Source organism: Chenopodium quinoa, unplaced genomic scaffold (genome assembly GCF_001683475.1).
Source record: "Chenopodium quinoa cultivar QQ74 unplaced genomic scaffold, ASM168347v1, whole genome shotgun sequence".
Lineage (NCBI taxonomy): Eukaryota > Viridiplantae > Streptophyta > Magnoliopsida > Caryophyllales > Amaranthaceae > Chenopodium > Chenopodium quinoa.
The window spans coordinates 814805-825471 of NW_018745026.1; the positions used below are offsets into that span (position 1 = coordinate 814805).

Below are 10667 nucleotides of genomic sequence, written 5' to 3' on the forward strand. Positions count from 1 at the left end.
CAATGGGTGTATCTTCACTGTCTCTGATGATGACTCCTGCTGCTGCTGAGTTGTTTTTTTTACCGAACCGTCAAAGTTGAGTTTTAAAGAATTGAGAGGAGGAGCCTCCCATGCAATCAACTGTGGGTTGGGGTGGTTTGGGTGAGGTAGATGATGGGTTTGAGATCTCTGCATTGGAGACCCCGAGCTTAAAGAGGTATCTTTGATAATGCGATAACTCCACTCTTTGAACGCAAATGATGCTCGGTGGAAGGTTCTAGAGATGCTAAAAATCTCATTCTTAAATAATTTATGAGGAAAGACTAGGTCATACAATATTTTTTTTTTTTGAAAGAAAAAGTACAACACCAATTAAAATAAAAAAATAATACAAAATAACAAACAAATGAGGATCGAGCACCAGCTTTGACAGATTAGTTTTCGATCCAACAGAAGCTTAAGCATCACAATTACAAAGGGAGTTTGGATGGATTGAATTATAGATCAGTAGTTTATATAGCCTGAATCCTTCAACCAAGGCAGCATCTCTTCTAAGCCTTCCTTCAAGCTTCTTGGGTTGTAACCAAGCTCTTTCTTCGCTTTCCCACATGAATACGCCCATTGATGCCGCATCACAGCCACTGTCTGCTCCAAATTTTAACCCCTCAGACGTCAAAACGAGTACAGTTTTCAGACAAAAAATAAATAAAGTTGAATTTAGGGAATATAAGGCTAGGAAGTGATCTGATCTGATGATCGATTACTCAATTAAACATACCGGGGGACTAAGGAATGGCAACTTTCCAGTAATCCGTGAATTAAGTACTGAAATCCATCCATAAGCTTCTATTATCCACATAGGAAGACTCAAACGGGGCTTGCTCGTCTTAGTAAGGATAGCTGCAACATCAAATATATACTTGAATGATGCATTCTCTCCGGTAAGTAAGTATCTTTCACCAGGACGACCTTTTTCCATTGCTGCTATGTGTCCTTTTGCAACATCATCAACATGATTAAAGGAACATTTGTCACTTCCATGCCCAATATAACCAGGTACTCGCCAATTAAAGCGCTCAATTAACTAACAATATGAGTTAAACATGAAGGTTATTAGTTAAGCCAATAAAAGAGGAAATGATAGTGTTTCGGTTGAAAACAATGGGACCTTGCCGAAGGTCTACTGAAATGGAGAAGACTGGATTCGATCCAAGTTGTGTTGGGCCGAAGGTTTCCTGCACAGTGAACACACGTAAACTAGCCTCGGGGGTGTTTCCGAGGAAGGCCCCTCCGATGCTAAAGTCAGTACAATGTGTAGAAGGAAGACACTATGCAAGAGAGTTTGTAGCTTGAGGCTTTTGTGGAATATTTCTGAATGCAAGAATGAGCATATGAATTGGAATGTCAATGATCATATGTGATAATGTATCTGATCTCCCCTTGAATGTGTTAATATGAGGGCTTTTATACCTCATCATACTTGGAGAGGTTGGGCTTTAGCCCAATTGGCTTACTTTGTGGGCTGACTTTTGACTTTTGAGCAATTGGAGAGTTGAACCTTGACCTTGGGCTTTTAATTGGATCATTTAGTGCTCAGGCCCAATTTTGACTAAATTGGACCCAAACAACTTGCCCCCCAGACCCGATTTGGAAGAATGACGGGTCGGGTTTGATTTAACTCAGAAAAGGAGGGAAGTAAATGATTTAATTGATCCAAAAATTTGAATTTAAACCGTAATTAATGAGATAACAACGGTTAATGATTTGCGGAAGTTGGACGGATAATGGGCGGTTTAATCACAAGACATGTGTTTAATGGTTACTTAGTGGGTACTTAAGAGAAATTAAAGCACAGACTCTTCGTATCCCGTACCTGGAGATATAAACAGAGGCGCGTCATTCTCCTCACTTATTCACCAACACAAACCCAGAATTCTTCGAGAGAGAAACCAAGAACCCGCATCAAAACTTCGCAAATTCCCCCGAGCATTGAGCTTAGAAACTGAGACTTGCCACTACGAACTCGTAAATCGGCAACTTTCGCTTCAGATTAAGGTAAATTCCTTTGATTTCAGTTTATTTTTCTTCGAATTCGAACTCCTTCCCCTTTTCTTTCGACTTTTCTCTTCGAAATAATCCATGGCAAGAGGAGTTAGAGGTAGAGCCTGTGCTCCAAGAAGAGCAAGGCCGATTCCCGATCCTAGGAATAGGATTGGGACCTGGAATGGTCAAAGGCCGGAGTCTGACCCTGCTGAAGGGATTAGGGCGACTCCCCTTTCCTCGGCTCCTCCTCAAAGAACGGATGAGCCGAGTGCTTCTGGACGGGACGATGAAATTCCCGCTGTCCTTTGGGATATCCTCCCTGGGTTTTCAGAGTGGGAGAATGCCGAAGTCGCTTCGGCCATGATAAAGAACCGCCCCTACTCATGGTGGGTAGAGAACGCCGATCAATATCGATTTGCTGAGCAAATTGAGTTGCACTACGGCATTTTTGAAGCTGATGGATATTGGTGCCGAATGCCCTCAGCATCCGATAGAATCCATCGTCCACCCCCGGGGTATGTGGGGGTGTACACGAGACAGCTTCAGTATGGGCTGAGGTTCCCTTTGGACGTTTTCGTCCGAGACTTGCTGATCCATTACAACATTTCCCTATGTCAGCTAACCCCCACCAGCATCCGAAGGGTGATGACATACTTATGGGTCTGCAAGTTCTTCAAATACGTGCCGAACCTGCACTGCTTCAGAAAGCTCCATCGGCTAGTGCCAAATATTCAGAGTGGGCACGGAAGCCATGGTTCTGGGTGGTATCGGATTGAGTCCCGGCCCCAATACTTGACCATGTGGCCAAATGACTCTTCAGACAAGGACTGGAGAGGTCAATGGATTTGGGTTAGGGCACCCATAGATCCGGGCCACCCTTGCGTCTTCAGCGCTCCCCGGTACTTAGCTGAGCCTGATCCCGAAATGGGAAGTCTAGGTCCCCCCGCAGATAACGGGGCGGATCCGAACCTGGATCAGCAACATATCTTCGGCAAGCTGCCGAACCCGGGGGGGAGTGGTCGAATGCAGCATATCCCGGAGACTTGGCTCCCCGATACGCATTACGTTTTCCAAGAGAATATGCTAGCAGCTGTTGGCCTCAGCCGAAAGTTTAAGGATGGTAAGCTTCTTCGGCTGGGGCCGAGGCTTTTAACTACCTCTTTTTCTTCTCTCGCTTTGCTTTTTTATGCTGTGCCAACATATCTGAGCTAAACTTTTTCCCTTTCCTTTTTTCAGAGCGGGACGAGACCAACGTTGGTATTAACTACGCTCGTCTTGGTGTTAACCGAGAGCGAGTTGTAACTGAACGGGCCCCGTCTATCACTGAGCCGAGGCATAGGGAAGTTCATCTGGACTCTTCCCACTTCCAAATTGAGGCTGTTGCTCTGTATCAGAGGCAGAAGCCTTGGTGGAAGAAGAGAGACCCTTGGTTTCAGCTGCTGAACGAAGAAGCTGAAGCTGCCCGCACAGCCGAAGAGGTTGCACGGGTACTTGAGGCTTGTGAAGGAGGAGAAGGGTCCTCCAGAGCTGCTGAAGCCGAAGCTGCAGCTAGAGCAGCTGAAGAAGACGAGGCTTTGCTGAAAACCTCGGTGAGTTTTCAGACAACTTTTTTTTTTTTTTTTTTTTTTTTTTTTTCTTTTCATTTCTTCTTTTCTTTTTTTTTTTTTTTTTTTTTTTTTTTTTTTTTACTCACACTCTTCTTCCCCCCTGTCTGTTACAGTCTGAAGAGAGTAACAGACACAGAGAAGGCAAAGCTCCTGTTCGTCCCGAAGATCAAATACAAGAGTCTTCAGACTCAGATATGGACGAGCAGCCCCTTCTGAAAAGGCGCCGAAGGATGGCCATCATCGGCCCTCATGATTTTCAGCAGAGGCCGATGACCATCGGCGTCGCAATAAGGGAACCTGAGGAAGGCAATGGATCGCCGAGGGTTCCCCAGCCAACACCCCAATCTCCTCAAAAGACCCCTCCGCCACCTCCTGAGATGGAGGTGGATCAGAGAACTCCCGAACCTAAGGGAGGGGTCCAAGAAGAAATCAAGAAGAGTGCTGCTGAGCACGAAAATAAAGATGCCGTGATGTCCAGTGCTGAGGGCTTCACGGCAGATATCGCCAGAGAGGTTGAGGCTTTCGTCCTCACCCCTGAAGAAGAGGAGGTCATAGTACTTGACTCCTCTGAGAAGGATGATGCTGAGACAACCAAAGCTAATCAAGCTCCATCGTCGTCCTTCCCTTCTTTCCAGACTCTGCATTCTGGAGAAATGGGTTTCTCGGCCCCCCGAATTCCAATCCCAGATCACATCTGGGACCTCATATGGGGTCAAAACCGAGAAGGAGCTGAAGCCTACTTCGGCAGTTTTGCTGGCATGTCCGAAGTAGACAGGGCAAGGATCTGGTCGCTGAAGGCCACTGCTGGGATGGGCGAATCCAGTAGATCAGTTCCTGACCCAGCTAGGTCTAACCAACTGCTGATGATGCAGGTAATTTTCCTTCATTTCCTCCGAAATTCAGCTCTATTTTTTTCTTATTACTTATTTTTTTTTTGTCTTCCTGTTTTCAGTTCGTGCACAATCAGACTCTCACTGTAGAGCTGATTGATACCCTACAAGATAGGGTAGACGCTGCTGTGCACGAAAGGAAGGTGGCTGAAGAGGAAGTTAAGCTTGCTAAGCTGAAGCAAGCAGCAGCTGAAGAGAAGCAGCAGGAGGTTGAGGAGTACGGTAAAAAAGCTGTCGAAGCTCTGAAAACCTTCTGCGATGCTATGGAGATGGAGGTTTTTCCCCCACTGATGGAAGGGGAAAAATTCCTCCAGGAGCATATGGGAGTGGACGTCTCCAAATTCAAGGCTGCTATTGAGAGCCGAATTCAAGAAGGAACTGCTGCACAAGCTGAAGTACAGCAGCGTCTAGAGGCTCTTGAAGCCAGCCGAATGGCTGCTGAAGAGTTGCTCCTGGCCAAAGACGTCCAACTCTCAGAGGCTGCTGCTGCTGCTGGAGCTCAAAGAGCTAAGTTCCAAAAGGCTGAGGATCAACTGCTGATCCAGAAAGTTGAAGTGGCCCAGGCTCAGACAAAGGCTTCCCAAATTCAGCAAGAGCTGAATGAGCTGAAAGGCTCCTCCTCCCAAGTCGCTGATGAGCTGAAGAAATCCAAGGAAGACTTGGAGGAGACCCAGAAGAAGCTGGCTGATGCTGAGGCTTTACTCAAAGTCCGTGTCTATACCCAAGAGGAATATGAGATGGGTTTCAGAAACGGATTCCGAGTATGCCGAAGAGTCTGCCTTCATGCTGAGCCGAAGCTGGACTGGTCTAAATGTGCTGAGTGGGTCCAGAATCCCGAAGACCCTCACATGAAGTTTGCAACTCCAGCTGAAGCTGAAATTCTTAAGGCTGAGGAAGCCGAAGAGGAAGCTGAAAGACTGGAGTTGGAAGCTGAGCAGAGGGAAAGGGAGGCTCGGCAAAGTGCAAAGCCCGCCTCTTCTGCTGCTGGGGCTGAGGCCACCATGGGACTCAACGCTGATCAGTCTGATCCGCCGGCTGAAGCATAGGAACTCGGGCAGTCGTCTTCAGAATCTTGCGGTTCATCATGTGCTTAACTTTAGACTTGCCGCTTTCTGAGTTTTTTGCCTTGTTTTTTGCTTCAGCTTGCCTTGTCGTACAGCAGTTTTATTTTTTTGCTTATGTACGTATTTCGGCAGCTGTTATTTTCCGCTTGTGGGCGGCTGCCGATACTGAATTATTGAACTTGTAGCTCAATTTTTTTCTTCAGTTGCTTTATTTTTGAATGCTTTACTGTTTCTTTTCTTCAACTCTGCCGAACATAGCTGCACTGCGTGCTTCTTGCCCCCACAGAAATTGAAGTATGACTTTAGTTGAATAAGCAATTTCTGAACTTCTTCAAAATGGATATCCGAAACACAGGGCCAACTGAAGGCAATGCTTCTGGGATACAAGTCTTACTGAAGATTGACTGTCTGAAAGTTGGATATCCGAAACACAGGGCCAACTGAAGGCAATGCTTGGGATATTAGCTTTCTGGGACTAACCTCTTTAGAACAAGTCTTACTGAAATTTGACTTCAGCTGAAAGACCAGCGTTCTTAAAGAAGACGCATATCCGAAACACAGGGCCAACTTAAGGCAATGTTTCGGATAATGGCTCTCTGGGATACAAGGCTCAGTTAAGGCAATATCCCAGGATTGTCCATGGACTCATGTCTTTGGAGAACAGGTCTTACTGATGTTTGATTTCAGCTGAAAGACCAATGTTCTTTAAAAAGACTGAGTTTTGTAAGCCATCTGAAACCCAGTTACCCGAAGGCGAAGGTTTCAGACGAGGCTGATTTAAAAAGGCTGTTATCCTTGATTTTCTGTCTATCTTTGAAAAATGGATACCCGAAACACAGGGCCAACTTAAGGCAATGTTTCGGATAATGGCTCTCTGGGATACAAGGCTCAGTTAAGGCAATATCCCAGAATTGTCCATGGACTCATGTCTTTGGAGAACAAGTCTTACTGAAGTTTGACTTCAGCTGAAAGACCAGTGTTCTTTAAAAAGACTGAGTTTTGTAAGCCATCTGAAACCCAGTTACCCGAAGGCGAAGGTTTCAGACGAGGCTGATTTAAAAATTTTCAACTGTTGCTGTTATCCTTGATTTTCTGTCTATCTTTGAAAAATGGATACCCGAAACACAGGGCCAACTTAAGGCAATGTTTCGGATAATGGCTCTCTGGGATACAAGGCTCAGTTAAGGCAATATCCCAGAATTGTCCATGGACTCATGTCTTTGGAGAACAAGTCTTACTGAAGTTTGACTTCAGCTGAAAGACCGGTGTTCTTTAAAAAGACAGGTTTTGTCAGCAATCTGAAACCCAGTTACCCGAAGGCGAAGGCTTCAGACGAGGCTGAATAAAAAACCCTCAAAGAGTAGATAGAACAAAGAAAATTTTGAAAGGATAAAAAGTTGTAAATTTTATATAAATGGCGGCTCCAAGGCCTGTCATTAGTTCAAAATGTACTTACAAAGATTGTTCTGCCCCGAAGGGTTTACACATGGTATTTTTTCAGTACATCAGCATTCCAGTGATTCTTCAACTCAGTTCCATCCAACTGCCGAAGTCGGTATGTCCCTGGCTGAAGCTCATCATAAATTTCATAAGGTCCCTCCCATGTAGCTGAGAGCTTCCCATGGATTCGGCCTTTCTGAACTGCAGCAGCATTCCGAAGGACAAGATCCCCAATTTTGAGAGGCCTTGCATGGACCCTTCGGTTATGGGAGATGAGGTCTGAACTTATCCCGGGCATATCAGCTGCCGAGAAAGCAAACACATCTCTGTTATCCCGCAGGAGCTGAATAAGTTCACAACGGGTGTTAGGATCAAGGTCCATCCCGATTGTTACACATTTCTCAGCATCTCCTTCGGCCAACTCTGCTGTTTCAGTCTGTTGGTCCATGTCCATTGCCGATGGACTGGACTCTTCAGAATCTGGTCTGCTGCCAATGTCAGCAGGTGTCCCAGTCTTTGTGTTCTTCGGCTGGCACTCTGAGTCTTTCGGCTCAGATGAAGAGTCAACCTTTTCCCTTTCGGGACCTTTTTCTCTGGGCACTGATCCTTGGGCCGAAGCACTTAGGCCTTTCGGCTTTTTTGTGCTTGGCTCTCTTTCTTTTTCTTTCTCCTCCTCATCCTTGTCGTTATCTGGGCGACTACTGGATGGCTTGAGGTAGTTGCACCTTCGGGCGTCCTTCTGGTTGCCCTGTATCCTTTCGGGGAAGCCGGCGTCTGAGACATAAATCATCAGCTGATGATAAGTTGAGACGACCCCTTGGATCTCGTGAATTATGGGTCTCCCCAAAATCACGTTGTACACTGAAGGAGCGTCGATGACCAAAAACTCAATCATGACGTTCCGGGCTGCCTCATCGCAACCGATGGTGACAGGAAGTGTCACCTTCCCATCTGGATAAGTTGAAGCCCCATTGAACCCGGATACCGGATAGGGTACCGGCGTAAGGTGCTTGGGCTTCAGCTTAATTTGGTTGTAGGCCTTTCGGAACAGAATGTTTGCTCCGCTGCCACCGTCAACAAGGACCTTACTGACGTCGTGGTTGGCCACCGTGGCGATGATCACCAACGGATCCTCGTGAGGGAACGTAATCCCCCGGCAGTCGGCGGCTGTGAACGTCATGTTCGGCACCGGCGACTGGGGAGATTGAATGTCAGCGTTGTTCACCTGGTGAGTCAAAGCTCTAAGGTGACGCTTGTGCTCCCTCCGAGAGTATATTCCTCCCGAGATAACATTGATCGGAGGGAATTTCCCCTCCGGTTTTTTACTGTTTTTCCGGGGGAAATCAAGGTCCTGCCGAGGGTCCTTTGCTAGCCTCTCGGATTCTTTTTTCTCGCGGTGATCCGCGATGTATTTTTTCAAGTATCCCTTCCGGACCATGTCCTCTATCTGGTCCTTCAGCTGGATACACTCTTCAGTGTTGTGGCCCGAAGACTCGTGGAACTCACACCACTGATTTTTATTTTTTCGCTGATACCACTCTGGGAGTGGTCTCGGCTTTCGGTAACTCTGCTCCTCCTTCGTCACACTGTAAATTTTGGCGCGTGGAAGAGAGAGCGGAGTGTAGGACTCGTATCTGCCTGTGTATGAGGCAAACCTGTCCTTCTTTAGGTCGCTGGCCGAAGATGGCTCCGAGGCCTTTGATTTTCCCTTTGCCTTATGGCCTTGGCCTTCAGACAAGGGTATTTGCCTCTGTTTCCCTCCCCCGGATTGAGGTTGGGTTTTTGCTTTATTCCATTCTTCGGCTCGGATGAACTTATCCGAAGCACTAAGAGCTTCCTCCAAGGTCTGCGGGGTATGCATGACCATGAAGTCTAGGAATTTTCCTGGCTGAAGGCCATTCTGCATTGCAAAAACAGCTAGCCCCTGGTCCAGCTGAGAGACGCTTGATGACTCGTTACTGAAACGGGTCAGGTAGTCTCGGAGGCTTTCGGTTTCCCCCTGTTGCAGACCCATGAGCTCTGCGGTAGTCTTTTCTCGGCGGTTTGCCGTGGAAAACTTGCTCCTGAACTTGGAGGACAGATCATCCCAACCTGTTATGGAGCCTTGCCTTACTCCCTTGGAGATCCACGCTTGCGCGACCCCCTTGAGAGTGGTTGGGAAATATTTGCACCAAGTCGCCTCGGATCTGGGGCAAAGATGCATATGAGTCTCATACGAGGCCACGTGGTCCTTCGGATCCGTGGTCCCGTCATATGTGATATGCGACGGTATTTTAACCGTGGGTACGCGCTCTTCCAGTATCCATTGCTCGAATGGTGAACTAGCGGGAAGCATAATGGCCTTGCCCTTGTTCCTGGCCGAAGGGACCGCGCTCCGCCCTCTTAGAGAGGTAGGAGTGGTTTTCGTCCCTGGCTGGGAAGTCTGGGCCTCGGCTGCAGGGAACGAGAGGCGACTACGCACGCTCGGTTCCTGGCCGCCGAGTCGGTCAAGGACGCTTCTGCGAGCAGTCTCGGGTTCCCGGCGAGTAGATTCTGGCCGAGAAGCTGAGCTGCTGCTCTTATGCGCTGCTGGTCTTGAGGATGAGGATCCTTTAAATAATTGAGAGTTCTTCTTCCTCTGTTTTTCATTTTTCCAAGAATCCTCCTCCCACTCTTCCAGTTCCCGGAAGGAAGGAAGCTTCCCACCGTCATGGTCTAACTTCCTCCGCTGATGCCGGGTATGCGGAGGAGTTCGATCACGAGGCGGTGGCATATTCTGTGCCCTCATTGCCTCCATGAGTACTGCCAGCGCTCTTGCCACCTCTTCCGAACTGGGCCCCGTCAAAGGGGTCCCCGGCCGAGTGTGGGCATGAGGCCGTGCAGCCGATGGTTGGCTTCGGGACACTGAATATGTCCTATGATCAGACTGACCCCTGCTAGACGAGAGTGGTCCGGCCTATATTGAGAGTCATGCATTATAGGAGATAGGGAATCCTCCTTGTGTGATCCTCCCCCGAGCCGGCACCCTTGGGAGAGTTCCGGTCCGGCGTGGGCGATGGTGTAGGGGTTTTAGGCTTTTCGCCCGCTCCTTGACGGAGGCTTTTGCTCTTGCGGTTCTTAGCCATGGCTGCTAAGATAATTGCAAGATGATCTTGGTTAGGAATTTGGCTTAAAGATTTTTGAAAGTCTTCCCCACAGACGGCGCCAAATTGTTTCGGTTGAAAACAATGGGACCTTGCCGAAGGTCCACTGAAATGGAGAAGACTGGATTCGATCCAAGTTGTGTTGGGCCGAAGGTTTCCTGCACAGTGAACACACGTAAACTAGCCTCGGGGTGTTTCCGAGGAAGGCCCCTCCGATGCTAAAGTCAGTACAATGTGTAGAAGGAAGACACTATGCAAGAGAGTTTGTAGCTTGAGGCTTTTGTGGAATATTTCTGAATGCAAGAATGAGCATATGAATTGGAATGTCAATGATCATATGTGATAATGTATCTGATCTCCCCTTGAATGTGTTAATATGAGGGCTTTTATACCTCATCATACTTGGAGAGGTTGGGCTTTAGCCCAATTGGCTTACTTTGTGGGCTGACTTTTGACTTTTGAGCAATTGGAGAGTTGAACCTTGACCTTGGGCTTTTAATTGGATCATTTAGTGCTCAGGCC

General features: G+C 47.5%; 1 protein-coding gene across 1 annotated transcript; it reads right to left on the reverse strand.

Moving 5' to 3' along the window:
- Positions 1–351: 351 nt before the first annotated feature.
- Positions 352–1116, reverse strand: LOC110709074 (putative dihydroflavonol 4-reductase). Its single transcript, XM_021887285.1, has 2 exons — positions 758–1116; positions 352–624 (listed from the first exon to the last, which is right to left on the reverse strand). Exons 1-2 carry the CDS (start codon positions 956–958, stop codon positions 484–486), a joined length of 342 nt encoding a protein of 113 aa, XP_021742977.1. The 5' UTR covers positions 959–1116; the 3' UTR covers positions 352–483.
- Between the last annotated feature and the right edge of the window lie 9551 nt (positions 1117–10667).

Bases quoted from the DNA above. Each gene is read 5' to 3' on its own strand.
- LOC110709074 (XM_021887285.1), bottom strand. From the start codon at position 958: ATGGAAAAAGGTCGTCCTGGTGAAAGATACTTACTTACCGGAGAGAAT. The intron at 625-757 runs GTATGTTTAATT...AATTTGGAGCAG, and splicing joins TGCCATTCCTTAGTCCCCCG to ACAGTGGCTGTGATGCGGCA.